The following is an 18,317-nucleotide window of genomic DNA, read 5'->3' on the forward strand; positions in this document are numbered from 1 at the left end:
GACCCCCACTATGGCCCTTCTACCCTCAGTTCACCTTACTGAATGGGCCTCCTCAAAGCTAGTTCCGTTTTTAACTCTTCTTGCTTTGCTCCAATCTACTCCTATTTATTCATTCACTCTTCAGATACTTCCTGAATACTTGTCACTCAGTATCTACAGTAGATTTTCTCTCCTTTTTTCTGGGAGCTTCTCACTTGTGATGCCCCTCAGCTTTACCCCCTTCGGGTCTTTGGGTATCGAACCTTCTTCCCTTTTGAATTGCAAAGCCACCTCTCTATCTAAAATCATCAGTGTGGTGCCCATCTCCATCCCGGCCCCCAGGGACTTGCTCTGTCTCTCAGATTCAGAGTCTAGTCTAGTCTCTCTCTGTGTGCAGTCTGTACCAAGGAGGAGAGGACAGCTGCCAGGCGCGTCCTGGGTGTTTACAACACCAGGTTACAAGGGCCTGGGGCAAGAGTCCTCTTTTCACAGGGCCCAAGGAGAGTCACAAGGTGCTTCCTGTGTTTCCTCTTCCTTGGACCCAGTTGCTTCCCCAGTGGTGACCCTTTCCACCTTCCTCAACTGGAAGACGGATCACTTTTGCACAACTAGGTGGGAAGCGCCATTGGATGGGGAAAAGACCTTTACCTCAATGCCGCCTACCTAGTGAAGTGTAAAGGTCTTGGAAGATGTGGTACTCAGCTCAGGATAGGAGAGAAAGCATTGGTGGTGCCACCAAGGATTCTAGCTTGCCTCTAGCTGGCACACTGGCACCATTCATTGTTCAGGTGATACCTGCTGGGATCGCAAATCAAGCCTCATCTATTTCAGAGGATTTTCTTTCTCAAGAAAGCCAGAAGCATCCTTGATACCTGCCGTTTGGCTGGTCCTCCACCTGCCGTCCCTTCACAGAGCTGAACAGAATGGACCCCTCTGCGGTGCAAACCAGGGAGGAAGAAGGTTCCACACCAACTACAAGCTTCTGAGTATCCATAGGGAAAAAAGGGCCAGGTTCATGGATGTCAAACAAGCCTGATGTTTGACCAGGAATGCTGCTGGTGAAATGTAGCTCTGTAGGTTTGCAAAGCCCAAGGCCCCAGAGTGAGACAAACTGGACAGGGTTTAGGTCACATGGATAAAGGTCTAGCTCCATAGTTAATAAAATGAAGATGGTTGGGATTGGAGAGATGGCTCAGCAGTTAAGAGCACTGGCTGCTTCTCTAGAAGACCCGGGTTCAATTCTCAGCACCCGCATGGTGGCTGACAGCTGTCTGTGACTACAGTTCCAGGGGATCCATTGCACTAGGCATGCATGTGGCACATAGGTCGGTGCATGCAGGCAAAAATGGCCATACGCAGAAAATAAAGTACATGATTTAAAAAAAAAAAAAAGAAAAAAGAAACTAAGCCAGGTGTGGTGGTGCATGTCATTAATCCCAGCACTCGGGAGGCAGAGGCAGGTGGACTGATGTGAGTTCGAGGCCAGCCTGGTCTACAAAGTGAGTCCAGGACAGCTAAGGCTACACAGAGAAACCCTGTCTCGAAAAACCAAAAAACCAAAACCAAACAAACAAGAAACTAACCAGAAAGCTATGTGTGCTAAGATATCTATCTATCTATCTATCTATCTATCTATCTATCTATCTATCTATCTATCTATCTATCTATGTTTTGAGAGAGAATCTCAATATAAAGGATTGGCCCTCTAATCCCATTAACTTTTTCTTTTCTTTTTAAAAATATTTATTATATACACAATGTTTTGCCTGCTTGTTACAACTGCTCACCAGAAGAGGGCACCAGATCTTATTATAGATGGTTGTGAGCCACCATGTGGTTCTTGGGAATTGAACTCAGGACCTTTGGAAGAGCAGGAAGTGCTCTCAACCTCTGAGCCATCTCTCTAGCCCCCACTAACTTTTTCAAATGTCAGAATTGGCCTGTGATGTGGCGGAGGGTTTTGATTTCTTCACTCAGGATTCATGAGAGACCCTTCACAGGCTTCTGTAGCCTCCAGAATCGGAATCCATTAGAGCCCAGTTCCTATAAGTGGGAGCAGCTCTGGGAGCTGTTGGGGTTTTGGGCAGCTCCATATTGTCACCTCGTATAAACCTTCTACCCACTCTTTTGGTTTTTTGAGACAGGGTTTCTCTGTGTAACTTTGGCTGTCTCGGACTCGCTTTATAGACCAGGCTGGCCTCGAACTCACAGAGATCCATCTGCTTCTGCCTCCCGAGTGCTGGGATTATAGGAGTGAGGCACCATGCTTGGCACTCTACCCACTCTTTATAAGGTATTTTGTTGTTGTTGTTGTTTCTTTCTTTCTGGAGAATGAATGGCAATCTCACATGTGCTAAGCAAACACTCTACTGTCAAGCTGTATCTCTAGCCCTTCTCGAGTCATCTTAATGATTGACAATGGGATAGCTCTCTGAAGAAGCCACCTGGCTGAAGTGGGGGCTGGTGGGTCCCGTCTGTGGCAGCAGTGGTTGAGTCAGCAGGAAGTTTGATGTGCAGCGGGGGAGGGGGTGGAGGGGAGGTATGGTATTGTGGGCTCTAGGGCACCCTCAGGCTCAGCTCAGCAACCAGGAAGCACCAGCCTCAGCTTTGCCTCTAAAGGTTAGCTCTTCTGCTAGGTAGGGAGGCTTCCGCTGGCCTCATGCTCAGAGGCAAAAGTGACTTCGTGTGTTCCCCTCTAAGCCACACATTGACCTTGAGGTTTTGATGAGGAGCAAAGCAGTGTTGGCAGGGTGTACTGACTGGTGTTGATACATTGTCTTTGTTGATGTAAATTGTTTGTTTGTTTTGAGTGTCCAAACTATTAGTAACTTAGTGTAGCAGATTGTTTTGTTTTGTTTTGTGACAGGGCCTCTCTACATAGCCCTGGATATCCTGGAACTCACTATGTACACTAGGATAGCTTTTAAGTCATAGAAATCCACCTGCCTCTGCCTCCCAAGTTATTGGATTAAAAGCATGCTCCACTGCACAGGCTCACATTCTTTTATTTATTGCATCCATATTGTCTTATATGTAAAGGTACATATTAGCTCCCAAGGATTTCATAGCCTGTCTTATGCCTGGGGAATCCATCAGACTGGATTGGTCCAGACTAGGAAACCCAGGGGCTGGGTTCTCAGGGTATAACTCAAGCAGCTGCCTTGTAGGTACATGTGCCTCAGCTCCTGCCTGGCTCCATGCCCTCCCTGCTCACATGAGCATGCTACCTACACCACACTCTGTGGTGGCTTTGGGGGGTGGGAGGAGGGCGGTCTCTGAACCTTTGCACTTGCTCCTGTTGGGCATGACTCAGCTGCTGGCTCTGGTGGCCTAGCCAGGTACTCCCTGACTCAGTTGGGGGTGCTGGCATGTCCTTCTGTGCACCTGAAAGCTTCAGCATCCCCATGTATGCCTTGGTCACAGCTGGGCCTTAATTGGTCTCAGTAAAAGCACTTTGAATAGCTCGGATGAAAGGGACTTTCAGAGTTCAAAGCCCTGCAGGGTTTTGGGGGGTGAGGAGAGGTGGCAGCTGTTTAGGTGACAGAAGAAAGAAGACGCTGAGGTTCAGACAAGAAGTCTGAGTACACAGGCTTGGAGGCTTAGGGACAGAGAGTTCCTCACTTTCTGTTCTTTCAACCACACCCCTCCTGCTACATTCTTGTGAAGCCTGGAAACCCTGAGGTAAAGGCAACTACTAGAGACCTCTGGTCCCTTCCTAAGGTGACCCTATCTCCTTCCTAAAGGTCAGCTAAAGGTGACCCATGTCTCCTTCTAAACACTGAGAAAATCATGTGAAGCTTACCTGACATATCTGATTTGCAAGATTTGTCTATCCTTAAACAGTTCAACCCTTTCCCCACTTTAACACCCATCGATCCTGCACTTGCCCCTGATTTCCTCTCAAGGTATAAACTCCTGCATCCATACCTACATCCTTCTTGGGAAGGGTGGCCGTTGTCTCCATGGCTTCGATGACTTTGATGCTGGCATAGTGATGGAGCTGAGGTAGTGGCTCTCTCAGACTCGCAGAAAGAGGAGGTAAGGTGATAACAGGAAGGGAGGTGGGGAGGAGAGAGAGGGTCTGGAAGAAACCACTCAGTTAGCGACTTTTTTTCACACGGCTGCTGGAGAATTGCCTGTCTCAGGGCTAATGGGAGTGAGCAGCAGATCATGAGCGCTTATGACTAGAAGAGACCTCGGAGACCTGCCAGTGTTCCAGTCTTCTTTGTAAGCCCTAGCCAAATGGCTGCACAATCTGGCTTACATTCACCGAGAGCCAGGGTGCCCACTACTTACCTGGTCGTCCCAAAGAAGGCCTTGGTTCTGAGAAAGCTCAGCCTTTAGACCACCTGTGTGTGTCTTCCTGGGCATCAAAGGCACAGCCCTAGCTGCAGCACAGTAAACAGTAAGCAGTAAACAGGTGCAGAACCTCTCCATAAGACCAAAGCTCTTTGTCTCCACTCTGCAGAGTGAGCTTTATATGGGAAAGTGCCGGTGGATCTGGAAACATCAGGCTCTGCAGAGACTTCCAGGGAAAGGAGGCACCTGTGTGTGGGGGGGTGGGGGGGCAGCAATGAGGGAGGCTTCCTCTTTACCGCTGGGCAGGGCTTATGGCTCTCCTGATGACAGTTAACACTTCCTTTTCCAGCCTGGCCTGGCAAAGCTGATAGAAGCCCCACCTTCTCTCCTTCAATCCTTTATCCAGGTATCCAGGCAACAGGAAACAAACAGGGAGGGCAGAGTGAGGATCTGCCTGGTCAGGCTTAGTGGGGAAAGCTCGGAACCAGATACCAGCTTTCTTCTGCTGCTTCTCTCTGTGGCCTACCTCTCTGGGCAAGCACAACATACCTGGGACCACCCTAGGGGCTGAGGGGCCCATGGCTTGCTTCTCTTGGAAGATAATGTGGCCGGAAAAAAAAAAAAAATCCAAGTATTGAAGCAAAAGCAAAAAAAAAATAAAAAATAAAAAATAAAATTTTTTTCCCTAGTAGTCCAAAAGCCAAAGTTCTGCTGGACACATATGGATTAATTCATCACAAAAAATCTGTCTCTACACATGGTCCAGGCCAATCAATCTGAGTTGTAGAATCTATCCTGAGGACCTGGCTCTGGTCCCAGTAAATTACTCTTAGGCTTTGAGTAGCTGGTTCCAAGAGGTTTAGTTCTCAAGGATTTTATCTACTCTGCCCCCAAAATAATCACCAGCTGTCACTCCTGGTTTCGTTCTTCTGAACTGTGTCTGGCAGGACCCTGGCTGACTTCCCAAGCAGGGCGACATAACTCTGGCCACCACCAGGGTCTCTAGTTCTTTCTCTCTGGGAATACCATCAATAACCTTTTCAATCTCTGTTTAAACATCATTACCACCAAGCAGGACCTTGTGAATCTTATTAACACCGTTTATCACCACGGGCTAAGCGGTCCCTTCCCTTGTCTGCACCTCTCCTCAGTGGGGTTGCTGTAGGAGCTGAGGGAGCTGAGTCTCCTTTGCTCCTTCCTTTCACTCCAGTGGGAAGTCCAGTAGTTACGGAAGTGACGAAGTTCTGTGGGATGTAAAGACACCTTTACCATCAAGGCTTTTCAGTTCTCCCTCAGCTCTGTTGTCAGGATCTGGAGTACTCTTTGCAAGGGATTCCCTCTCGCTTTTGCTTGACCTCCTGGCATTTCAGTTGCTGACAGTTCAGTCAACTATTCTTGGCTCTTGAGCCTCGTCTAAAGCGGTGGGGGGCCCGGCCACTCTTACAAAAGTCAAGACTGTGAGCCAGGATCAGTCCTAGGATACTGCTTGATGGGAGAGATCTGGGTACACCCAGGCTCCCTCTTGCAGTCCCCATCTCTGTCAGGTGAGCCAGTGGAAAATAACAGAGGTGCAGGAAGCTGAAGAACCATAGGGTCACCTGTGTGTTCAAGCTATTGCTTACAGCCGTGATTTGAGTTTCAATCCCCAGCCGCATGCACCACGCCTCAACGCCCCCCCCCCCCCCCCCGCACTCCCCTCCTCCCTGCTGCCATCTTGCCGTCTTCAAACTTAAGCACTCACAAAGCTCTCGCTGCTTTTCTGGCATTTGCCTCTAGTTCTTCCTGTCAGAACTTAGAGTGGTCCCCTCATGGCACCATCACCAGTTCTGAGCTTCTGTCCCTGGCCTCACTGGCAGTCCCTTCATCCTATTACCTTCACTGAGATCCGCAGGAAATCAGCTGCTGCAGTAACATCCAGAATCCAGCTTCTCGGTGAACATCTTGTTTTGAAACCTACGGCTCTCTCTAGTGATAGTTGCTCACTCCTGCTCTCCAACTCCTCTGAGACTTTTCTCTGCCTGGTAACTCTTCCCTGGATGTTCTGGGGGGTAAGCTCTAGGTCTACACTGGGATGAGGAAGAGGGGGCAGAGGGGCTGGCTGGGAGAGAAGGAGGTCTAAGGGGGTGGGGAATCAAGCTGTAATGCTGAGTCAGTCTTGAGCCTGTAGGGAGCAGGTGAGGGGGCGGCCAAGTCGGGTAGCAAGAGTAGAGCTGGGGGTTTGTGTATAACTTCTGAAAAGGTGCTTAGAAGGATGGGTAGGCTGCCTGTCCTCCACAGGGGCTGGACCACATCTCCAAAGCTGGCTCTGGCTTCTCTGAATCCTGTTTTGCCTCCTCCATTCCTCATGATCTTTGTTCATTTTCTTCTAGGTCTTTGATTTTTTTTTTTTTTCCCTGTCCTGGAAGAGAAGCAAGTGTTACTACCCCTCTCTCCTGGACCAAAAGTCCAAGATTCTCTGAGAGCAGCCTGGACCTTTATGGAATCTGAAAGGGGTGTGTGTGTGTGTGTGTGTGTGTGTGTGTGTGTGTGTGTGTGTGTGTGTGTGTGTGTGTGTGTGTAGGAGGAGGAAGAAGAGGAGGATGGGAAGTTTAGGGTAGAGGCAGATGGTGAGGAAGGGCAAGGGAGGAATTAGGGTGCCTTAGGAGTGGGGGACCCCCTTCCTTGACTGAAGATGAGGCCCAGAAAACCCACTGGGCTGCAGGCTAGCCTCAGAAGGTGGGAACACAAGGCTGGAGCTATGCCTGGCACCCTCACCCCACCACTCTTCCCTCAGGCCCCTGTGGCATAGGGCAGGGAAGGCGGACAGCTTCTTTTATAGGCTCCAAATTGCAAGCAGGTGACAATTAGCCTTCAGTAGGTCAAGGGGCACCAGAGATGATGCTCTGCCTTTTCTAGCTTTGAGAAACCCTTCACGGCCCCTTCAAAAGTGTTTATCTAATGAATAGGTCCTTCCTTGTCAATTCTTCAAGCTCAATCTCTCTGAAACTCCACAATCAGGTGCCTTCCCCAGTAAAGCCCTCTGATGGGCCTCATGTTTTGGTAACAGAACCCCATGGGTTACTCACAGCTTCCTGCATCTGTGAGCTTCCTCTGGCTGTGAGCAGGACTTCAGAAGTTACGTGTGTCATGGGATTAAGCTGCTCCATCCTCCTTTCATATGGGTTCCTGCACTTCTGAGTGCCCCGCTCAGACATTGGGCACATCAGTATGTACCACCGGCATGCTTCCGGAGCTGAGCCAAGCCTGGATTTAGCAGGTGGCCACTGGTATCTTCCTAAATCATAAAGCCTCAGTGTTGATTACTTTAAACCTTTTTGATGATATGTTTCCACTTGTGTTTTAACTTTCGTGACTTAAAGCCTGAACTTAATTCAAGCCCATTTGTAACAAACCCTTGATTTACTCCAACCTGTGTTCCTAAGCATATCTGCAAATGACACTGCAAATGGATTTTTTTTTTTAAATCATAGCACAAAGCCCAGCCTTAACTCCTAGCTGCACTTCTAGCTCCAACTCTTACCTTAATAGTGATCTTAAATTTAATTCCAACCTCAAATCTGACCGCAACCTAATTCATAATTTCAGCTAACCTCAAATTTAACCCCAGGGGCAGCCATCACAGCATAGTAGCCCAAATCCAGAGCACAGATGAATTTCTCCAAGTCAGCTTAGTGGAACCACAGCTCTATCCCTTTCCATCCAGTCTCCCTCATGCTGGTCCTGCCTGCTTTCCCCTCTGTACCCCACTGACCTTCCGTGCTTTCCTCTCATATGTAGTAGTCCATATGGCTACCAAGCCCTCGTTTCCCGGCTATCCCAGCCAGTAGCTGCGACGGAACTGGGTCTTTGTTTCTCTGTCTCCCAACCTGTAGAATGGGGATAATGACCTCTGTTTTCCTGAAGGCTCAGGACAACCCCATAAACCTCAAAATACACAAGGAAATAAGGATAGGCACTGTGTACATCTGGTGGGCCCCGAAGCAACCTATCATTGTTGGTAGCTTGTGTAAAGGATTTGGAACACAGAGCCGCTTGGACTCCTCTGCTTCCTTATTGTTCTGTCTTATTCTTCCAAGGAGATGGGTCCTGGCAGCATTCCTGAGCCCCATAACCCTCCTCAAGGCTCTTCCCCCTCTGCCCTTCCTGAGCCCCAGGTCCTAGTGGAATCCAGAGAAGGTTAAGGAACTGTTCTGAACCCACTGGGCCAACCAACGTGGCTGGCCCTCTCGCTTCTGCCGGATAAGACCCTCCCACTCCAGCTTCAATATACCTGCCCAGAACAGTGCTGGCTTAGTCACTGTGATGACTGGCTGCCCAGTGGCTTCTAGGGTCTTTGTTCTTAGGGGATTCAAAGCCCTGTTAACACCAGGCCTGCCTCAAAACTTCCAGGGCCTGGCTAGGATACCAAGAAATCCCCAAAGAAGGCATACAGAGGGGCTCAGCCCTTCTCCTACCTGCATACCTGTGAGAGGTGGACACACTCACATGCCCTCTTGCCCTGCCCACCTCAAGTATCCACTCACACTGCACAGTCCCTCTCTCCCTTCCTCGGGCCTCAGTGGAGTGATTTAGATTTGTGTGGGAGGTAGGGATCTCGGCCCATCATAGTACCTCCTGATCTCTAGGATCCTGGAACTTGGGGATGACCTTTGTGCCAGCAAGGATGGAGAGACAGTAGCAATGGAAGACCCATTCTCATTTCCCTCTTCATCCCAGGAGGCCCCATTCTCTTTGAAGGGTCAGAGAAAAGCTCCATTCCTTTATCTCATATTCCCTGGGATTTCTTTCCCTGCCCACGTCCCTGCATGGCACAAGGGTTCCTTCTCTGGTGCACTGCCTTTTAGACATGACCTGGACTGCAAGGGTTGCTTGAAAGGCTTGGGATCTAGGAATCTGGGTCTGCAATGGGAGGGTGGGTCAGATTCCAGGATATCTTTGGCCAGTGTTAACTCTTCAAATGCTGGCCATCCTTCCTCCCCAAATCCGGCTTCTCCTTCCTCTTTCCCACTTCCCCCAGGGAAGGAGGCAACAAATGAGTGGTGAGGGGAGCTCCGTGGCTGCTGCAAAAAAAAATAGGGCAACTGTTGTCACCCTGAGGAATTGGCCAGGAGGAAGTGGAGGTTTTAACAGGCGCCTAATTACAAGTCCCCGCTGGTCACCCTGCACCACTCTTGGGACAGGGAAGAGCTTGGGTGAGGGCTGGGTAATGCCTGGGTAGGCCATCCTGTCACCCTGCTAATTAGGGCTACTTGGGCTCCTCCCCAAGGCGGGGACCAGGCCCCCTCCCTCCTATAGAAATAACTCCGGCTGCTCCTCAGCCTGGCACATATTGCACCTTCCTGCCACCCCGGGCAGTGTCTGGGCCCTCTGCTCCCCCTCCCTTCACCTGCCCCTTCCACCCACCACTACCAGCCCACTGGAGCCTGGCTGAGGCAGAGGAAAGACCAAGCCTAGAGACATGGGAGTTCGAGGAGCATTCCATCTACTACTCGTGTGCCTGAGCCCAGGTATGGGGCTGGGCAGGGACAGAGATGCCCAGTATCGTGACAGAAGGTCAGGGATGAGTGAGGGCTCACAGAAGAGCCTCACAGATGGTCTAAGAGGCCCCGGTGAGACTGTCTACCTTCACTTCGCTGATACCTATTTGGATGGTGCCAAGGGGCCTCCTCCCCAGGAGAGCCCCTACCTGCAGGCTTGTGGCATTGTCTGTGTACAAAGGCTTTGGAATAGATCTTCACGGTAATCGATAGCCCGCGTAGCTGACATATGTGTGCAGGTTCCCTCTGTGCTTTTTCTCACTCTGGGAGCTGGAGCTGGGGCTTGCTTGGAGATCTGGAGTTAGTTGTGGGAACCGCAGGTGGGGTAGGAGTCAGGTGAGCAACAGCTCTGGGTGGGGGCTGAGGAGGAGCCTGTCAATGATCCGTTTCCTTTAGACAGGCCCTGTGCTCTTCCTTGTGGAAGGGCCAGCTCTTCCAAGTGAAAACATTCGGCAGGAAAGCTGTTTGTTGTGAAATGGCTCCAAATGGGGGTTGGGGGGTGGAGGTTGCTTCCATCAGAGCCGGTAAGAACTGAGGATTGGGAGCTCTGCCTGGGCCCCATATGTTACAAGAGTCCACAGGTGATGCCTCTTCTGGGATGAGGCTGAGAGGACATGAACAGGTTGGACGGCAAACCCGTAGAGCCCCTTAACCTCTCTGGGGGCACTGCTGGAAGGCAGGGCTCAGGTTTGGATTGTATGGCTGCCTGCCCAGGAGTGGGCAAGTCCCAGCAAGAGACATTCTGTTGAGTATTGCTGAAAATAGCACGGAGCCCCTTCTGGGGTCTAGATGTAGGAGAAAGGGTATGAAAAGGAGACTGGGACGGGGACTGATTCATCCTGTTTCTGTGTATGCGAAGATGTGTGATTTTGTGTGTGTGCGTGCACGCGCGCGCGCGAGCGCACCTGCATATGTGTGATGGCTGCTACGTTTCTGGCAAGATGCCTGCTGGACCATTCATCTGCTGAGAGTCTCCCAGGCAGTGCCCACTTAGGAAGCCCTGACTGTGCCAGGAGAGCTGGGACACCTCCATGTGTGCTGTGCTGTGTGCGTGAGGGTGTGTGGGCCAGAGGCTTGCTGTATAGAGCCATGAGCCAAAACTTTCTCCAAGCTGCCTCTTTCCTTCTCTTTTCCCCCATCTAGTCTGAAATTAGCTGGCAAATTCAGAATAGATTTCTTAACTGAGACCAGACATTCCCCACAGAGGCTTAGCCAGCCCTGGTGATTTTACAAGGGACAAATCATCAGTTCCTTGGAGAAGCTCCTTGACTTCCCAGTTCCCTCTCTCTCTCTCCATGTCTTCTTACATAGGACTGTTTTCTATATGGGCTTTCACCCCACCCCTCCACACATGCCTCCTTCTTTTACATTCCCTGGAAATCCTTCCCCAGTGTCACAGCAAGATAAACCAGAGTGATATGCCAACAGTTTCCCAAGGGGTGGGAGGAGGTACAAAAAGGCTGGAACCCTTGGGAGGAGGCTGAGGAGCCAGGGTGAGGCTCCTTGGCCAGAGACAATTGAAGCAATACAGCCAAGTACAGGGTGGAGGCATTCTTTTCCAGCTTGTCCCTGGAAAGTCCCCCAAGCCCCTTTCCCTGAATACTTACCCTCTGCCTGGTTGGCCTCCTTGGTGTGGGGAAAGGGAATCCTCTCTGTTGTCAGCTGTTTCCAGTGGCTCATCCTCAGGGTGGAGCCTCTGCTCTCAGCAGAATTCTGGCTCATCCCTGGCTCACCTCTTGATGCCCCAGGATCTGGCAGATGGCATCAGGATCCTTATCTTAGGGATGAGCTGGTATTCTCTTGGCCTAAGGCTGGAGGAGGCATCTCCAGGTCCCGTTAGAGTCCCAGAAGCTAGGCTGCCTGTTCCAGGTCAAGTCGGAGTCTATCAGGTTATGGCATTTGTGTGGGCAAGCAATGGTTTCCGAGGGGTGGGTCCGGTGACGCTTGGAATGTTGGGGGAAATGTGAGGTCCTTGCTAGCTTCTTCATAGCCAGGCTACACCTGGAACTCAAAGGCTTCTGCAGATATGTCTGGTCTTGAATGGACGCGCAGGAAGCCACAAGAGCGTGCAAGGGGTGTGTCTTGGATTAATGGGTATTCTGTCTGTAAATGTGTCTGTGTATAGATCCGATAGTGTTTATGTGTAAGAAAGAGGAGACTGCATGGGCATATAGTCACATTTTGAGGGCTTGAAAGAACATGCCTGTCTCTATTTGTTTCACCCAGGACAGTGTGTACCTCTGAGTGTGTATGTGTGTGGCGGAGGAGTGGGGAGAGGTTCCCTGAGATTTGGGCTTGGGACCCCAAAGAGCACGTTTACCAAAAAGGCCACCCATAGAGAAGTTTGGTGAGGGGTTTGTAGGAAGAGTGTTGCAAAGACCGGGAGGTAGGGAGCTGGGTGTGTAGGGTGGAGCTCTGGGTTCACGCTCCCCCCCCTTATTCTTCTTTAGGTCTAACCGGTTGGGGCCAGAGCTTGCCCTAGGCTTCAGGGTAGGGAGGGAGAGGAGCTCAGTCCTAAGCTTCCTGATCCTAGCTCCAAACCCTAGGCTCCTGCTCTGACTCAGTGGCAGGAGGGGCCTCAAAGGGAATAAGCAAATGGGAGAGCTACACTGGAGCCACACCGTCACACAAGGAGGACGACGCACACGTAGCCCTGCAAGGCTCATTCTACATATATAAGCTGCCATAGACAAACAGGTGCACATGACCATGGCTGGCTCTAGGGGCGGCAAAGACACATATTGTCACTTAGAACACTTATAAAGTCAGCATACATTATCATACAACACACACACACACACACACACACACACACACACACACCACACCAATTTGCACAGATATACTTAGGCTTATGCTTTTCAGGAGGCAAAGGGACCTCAGCAGTCACTGTATTCACTTTCCTGTTTCTGGCTGAGTGCTTCACCTGACTCAGGTAGGGCCCAAACCCAGCCCATACAGGTGGCTTTTAAATAGCCTGTTTCTTCTAATAGGACACCTAACAACTCTGGGTGTTTCATGTATGCACACACACACACAAACACAAATGCCCACCTACACCATCATGTAAATATGAAGGTAGATATTCTAGATGGTCATATGCAAGAACATCTTTGCAGCTACAAAGACTCATAAACATATAATTCACATTTGTGTGTATATATACACATATATTTGTACATGCAAATGCATAGTTATGTATACACATAAATATAACACAAGAGCTCTGTGTATGTAAACAATGTTCAAATGCACATCTATACAAGTCTAGAATATATATACAAGTTCACAAGGATACCCAGAGACTGCCATATGAATAAACAAACAATATAAATGTTGCTCATGCCAGCGCGCGCGTGCGCGCGCACACACACACACACACACAGCCCCTCGTCCCTATGGAAGCCCCATGAGGTCTCGTTGACAGGTAGCAGAGTGGTGGTGACTGACTACTCAAGCATTGTCTCTGTTTTCTCCTTCCCACCTGTTTTACCTTTCACCAGCACTGCTGTCTGCTGTAAGGATCAATGGGGATGGCCAGGAGGTCATGTATCTGGCAGAAGGTGACAATGTGAGGCTAGGCTGCCCCTACCTCCTGGATCCTGAAGACCTTGGCTCCAATGGTCTAGACATTGAGTGGATGCAAGTCAACTCTGAACCCTCGCATAGGGAGAACGTGGTAAGTGCTCAGCACAGGGTTCCCCGTACTCTGTGACGTCAGCCTGAAGGGAAGCCAACATCCTGAGGGAGAAGGAAGGCAAATGAAGAAACCAAGGCCTTGAACTTCCTCCAAGAGCTCCTCAGATGCCACAGGGATACTGGGAATCAAGCCAGCCAGTCATTCTGCCTCCTTCTACCCCATATCAAGGCAGTGGCGGCGGCGGGTGCAGTGGGTGGGTGGGGATTGTGGCCCCTGCCTTTAGAAGTTCCAAGCCTGACCTTATATATTTTTTCCAGAATATCTAATCTCATTCTGTAAGGGGTCAGGGGGCCTGACACCATCATTCCCATTTTTCAGTTGAGAAAACCGAGTCTTAGAGAAGGTCAGTGAAACGACCCTCCCCCACTCAACCTGTCTCAGCAGCTGTTTTCATCTCTACTTCACAGTTTCTTACTTACCAAGACAAGAGGATAAGTCACGGTAACCTCCCTCATCTGCAGCAGAGGGTCCGCTTTGCAGCCTCAGACCCCAGCCAGTACGATGCCTCCATCAACCTCATGAACCTGCAGGTATCAGATACAGCCACCTATGAGTGCCGGGTGAAGAAGACCACCATGGCCACCAGGAGGGTCATTGTCACTGTCCAAGGTATGACCAGATTCTTCTGGCCCCCCCTTCCCCAGGCGTCAGAGCCAAGGGCGGATTGGCTACCTTGAGCCTGACTCCGTCTGGCTTTTGGCTGGATCTGGGCTTATAATTGTCTGCTTTGTTACAGCACGTCCTGCGGTGCCCATGTGCTGGGCTGAAGGCCACATGTCAAAGGGCAATGATTTGGTACTGAAGTGCTTTGCCAACGGAGGCTCTCAGCCCCTTTCCTACAAGTGGGCCAGGATCAGTGGGCACAGTCACCCCTACCGAGCTGGGTCCTACCACTCTCAGCACAGCTTCCACTCTGAGCTTTCTTACCAAGAGTCATTCCACAGTTCCATCAATCAAGGTGAGGGAGCCCAGACGAGGGAGATTGTAGACAAGTACGGCACTGGAAACTGGGAGGCTTGCTGGGACTTCCATGGTTTGCCAGTGGTACCAAGTCAGACCTGGCATCCCTGTGAGACTGGTCCTTTGGGCATGTCTCGGCAGCTGGTATTGAGGGAAGAGGAGAAGGTGTGGGAAGGGGATGTCAGTCAAAAGCAGTATGGTGAATTTAGAGAGAACATGGTCCAAGGAAGAGCTGGGCTTGAATCCTGGCTAGGATGCCGATTGGAGGTAAACTTCAGGCAAGTGGCTTAACACCTCTGTGACAGATGAAAACCTGGAATACTTCACTGGCATGTGGGGACTCGATGGGAGGGGCTTAGAGAAGCTGAATAATTTCCACAGTCAAAGAATAACAGAGCTAGGGGGTACCCCAGAATTGCTCTGGTCTAACCCCGTCTTCCTTGTTCAAATGAGGAGACCAGTGTTGAGTCGCAATGTATTTCCCTAAGGTCACAGAGAACTAATGGCGACTCTTATCTTCCTTCTGAGAGAGGCGGCCTTCCCTGTGTTTCTTCCTCAGCAACGGAAGTATAGGAAAGCTTTAGGGTGCAGTGGACCTGTGAATGCTTGGATAGACCTTTCCTTGTTTGTTTGTTTGTTTGTTTTTAGTGTGGCATTCCATCCTCCACCCACAGGGGCTGGGGCAGGGTAGGTGCTCTCAGAGACCAGTTCTCTCTGTCTCAGTATCCTTCTGATACTCCTCCAGTTTCAGGCTTGGGCAACGGAGACCTGCTGTTGAAGAGTATCAACGCAAATGACGATGGGCTCTATCAGTGCACAGTGGCCAACCACGTGGGCTACAGTGTCTGTGTGGTAGAGGTAAAAGTCTCAGGTAGGTACAGCAGCCCTGAGGCTCCCCTGCTTGCTGTGGCATCGGGGTGGGGGGTTAGATTGCAGGTACCTAGGCTCTATTTTGGAGCCTCAGCTGGTGGTCTCTCCACTGTCAGGCTAGGCCTATGTTTAAAGCAGCTGAAGCCACCTGCAGATTCGCTTACCCTTCACCCTACATATCTTACTGGGCTTCCTGAGGGCCCTGTTTCCCCCACCCCCACCCCCAGACATCTGCCCTGGCATGTCAGAGGCCTGACTTGCTGCTTCCTTTTCTCTCCACAGACTCCCAACGTGTGGGCATGATCGTCGGCTCAGTGCTGGGCTCTTTGCTCATGCTGGCCTGCCTGGCAATAGGCATCTGGGGGCTCATCTGCTGCTGCTGCGGAGGCGGCGGGGCTGGTGGCTCCCGCGGTGCCTTCGGCTACGGGGTCGGCGGCGGGGTCGGCGGAGGGGCCTGCGGCGACTTGGCTAGTGAGATCAGGTAAAACCTGATGCATGCTGCATGCTGCTGCACGGCGGGGGACCGGCGCCCTGTCCTCTTCACCCCTACCTGCCATCGGCCGGCTGGGAACCCCATTCCAAACCTGCCCGCCATCGCCATGGAGTGCTGGGACTTCAGCATGTCGACCTGCCCACTTGCCGCATGGCTTTTCTGTCTTTCCCCTTCCCGCTTCCAGTCTTCACCTCTGCTCCTTGCTTTCCCTTTCCTTCTTGTCGTCTATGCATGCCCCAGCCAGTCTGGCCTAGACTGTAAGCTCCTGGAGGGCAGGGACCGTGTGTTTCACCTTTCTGTATTGCGCCGGCAGGAACCTCAACATGCTTATTTAAGAAGAGTTAACACCAGTAGCGCTAACAACTTACATTAGAAGCAAACTAGAAATAAAAATAGAACAAGACTAGCAGTGCTAATGATTGCAATGCCTTGGGGACAGAGGGAAAGAAAGAAGAGTGAGGGACGGGAGGTGAGGAGAGCTTGCCAGAGCACAGGGTGAGGGGCTAGTCAAGAAAAGGAGGGACACAGTTTCCAGATCACTAAGGCTTCCTTCCAGGCAAATACTAGAAAGGGACCTAGGGCGCCTGACTGGGGCTGCCCGCCGTGAGCTGGGACACTCGAGGACAAATCAATTCTGAAGGGTGGGGATGGTGGCATGAAGGCGTGGCAGGGTCGCTGGCCCAGGAATGTGCAGAGAAGATAGTAGATTGAGGTCCAGAGAAGGAGAGAGAGAGGGAAAGGTGAGGGGCAGATGGAGGGGGGCGCGGGAGATGATAGGTTGCCAAGAGCCCCCCAGCTCTGCCAAGGCCGTGCCAACGCCGCGCCGTGGAGGAGCCAGCTCACGCGCCCGCCTATTGTTTTCCAGAGTGGACGCCGAGGCGCCCGGGTGCAAGGCCAGCGGGCGCGGCAGCCGCGTCACCCACCTCCTGGGGTACCCGACGCAGAACGTCAGCCGCTCCCTGCGCCGCAAGTACGCGCCTCCGCCCTGCGGCAGCCCGGAGGACGTGGCCCTAGTGCCCCGCACCGCCTCCTCCGCCTGCGAAGCGGGCCCTTCCCCTGTCTACGTCAAGGTCAAGAGCGCGGAGCCGGCCAAGGGCGCTGACTGTGCGCAGGTCGAGCAGCGGTCGTGCAAGGACGGCCTTTTAGTGTGAGCGCGCAGCACTGGGCTGCGCCCCGGCTGGGGGGCGGTTCGGGGCTCTCCGCCCGCAGCTGGGGGACAGATTCGGGCTGGCAGACCTGGCTCTCACCGGCCGCCTAGCGGCGGAGAGTTCAGGGGCAATTTTCCTCAGAGATGCCTAGGAGGGCAATGCCTCCTCCTCTGAAGTTGGAGCAGGGGTTGGGGGTGGGGATGGCGGGAGACAGAGGAAGACAGTTCACAACCCCACCCCACCCCACCCCACCCTGGCCCCGGGCTTCAGGGAGAGGAAGGGAGGAAAGCAGTCATATCCCAGAACCGCAGAGGTACAAGCCAGGTGTCCCCAGCCAAGGCAGAGGGCCCCCAGCCCTGGGTAGGTGGGGGTCAGGTCTGTATTGCTCTATGTGTGAGATCTGAGCTCCAAGGCAACAGTGTTAGCACAATAAAGAAGCTTAAAGACGACACTGAGGTGGCTGTCCGCCGTTCTGTGGAGGGCTGGCCATGGGATGGCCTGACAAGTTGCTCCTTGCCTCCTAGCGGAATCCTCTGCTTCCCCTTCCTATGGGAAAGCCACAGCTGGAAGGCATGGATCATCTAGCCCTATTCCTTCACAGTACGAATGAGGAAGCTGAAGTCCTTCAGAACGGACTTTAAAATTCCCAACTCATTTTTTCCTTTTTATTCTAGAAGAGGATACAAGTGGGAGTGGGTGGGTGTTAGAGCTGACACCTACATGTCCCTTACCATCTCGGCATCCTGTTTTCTCCTCCCATCTACCTAATCCGAACATCTTTATCTCTCCCAGGTCTGTGCCTCCCTTTCCAGCAGCCAGGAAGGGATCTAAACTCATTCAGACTCCTGAGTAGGAAGACCTGAGGATACTAGCTCAGTCCTCTCTTTGATGGGGAGATTAAGTTTACTAGACACTTGCCAAGTGCCAGGTGCTTTCAAATATTTTATTTTACTCATCTCTTATCGTTAGTTCCGTGAGGCTGTGCGTCGTTCCCATTTTACACAAAAGAAACTGAGTTTCAGGGGGTGAAGTATCTTAATAAAGGTGGGGGGGGTGTCAGTAATTGGGGATTTGGTCTGGGGACAGTTGACTGCAGGACACCAGGCTGTTCTCCCAAAGCTGAACTCCATCTAAAACATTGCCGATGAGGGCTATCTCAGCCTCCTGCTGGCAGCTTGCTGCCTCCCAAAGCAGGAGACTTTGGTTGTCAGGATCTCATGGAATATTTCTTCAGTTGACAGTATGCACCTTTTATTTCTTAGTCGAAGGAGTACTTGTGTGGAGCGCAGAGCATAGTATTTCAACTTAGCTGTCTCTAGTGGACCAATGGT

The 18,317-nt window shown here is 51.5% G+C and overlaps 2 protein-coding genes across 4 annotated transcripts in view; both read left to right on the top strand.

Annotated features, from left to right (window-relative positions):
* Positions 1-18,317, top strand: part of Tagln2 (transgelin 2) — a 960,136-nt gene that overhangs the window by 44,883 nt on the left and 896,936 nt on the right. The window lies entirely within an intron of this gene.
* Positions 9,585-17,431, top strand: Vsig8 (V-set and immunoglobulin domain containing 8). Its single transcript, XM_051147893.1, has 7 exons — positions 9,585-9,785; positions 13,319-13,494; positions 13,923-14,124; positions 14,252-14,473; positions 15,227-15,346; positions 15,628-15,826; positions 16,704-17,431. Exons 1-7 carry the CDS (start codon positions 9,737-9,739, stop codon positions 16,987-16,989), a joined length of 1,254 nt encoding a protein of 417 aa, XP_051003850.1. The 5' UTR covers positions 9,585-9,736; the 3' UTR covers positions 16,990-17,431.

This window comes from Acomys russatus, chromosome 6, assembly GCF_903995435.1.
Source record: "Acomys russatus chromosome 6, mAcoRus1.1, whole genome shotgun sequence".
NCBI classification, from domain to species: Eukaryota; Metazoa; Chordata; class Mammalia; order Rodentia; family Muridae; genus Acomys; species Acomys russatus.

Excerpts from the sequence above, each read along its gene's own strand:
- Vsig8 (XM_051147893.1), top strand. The coding sequence starts at position 9,737 with ATGGGAGTTCGAGGAGCATTCCATCTACTACTCGTGTGCCTGAGCCCA. Across the intron at positions 14,474-15,226 it reads CCACAGTTCCATCAATCAAG|GCTTGGGCAACGGAGACCTG; the intron begins GTGAGGGAGCCC and ends CTCCAGTTTCAG. Across the intron at positions 15,827-16,703 it reads GACTTGGCTAGTGAGATCAG|AGTGGACGCCGAGGCGCCCG; the intron begins GTAAAACCTGAT and ends ATTGTTTTCCAG.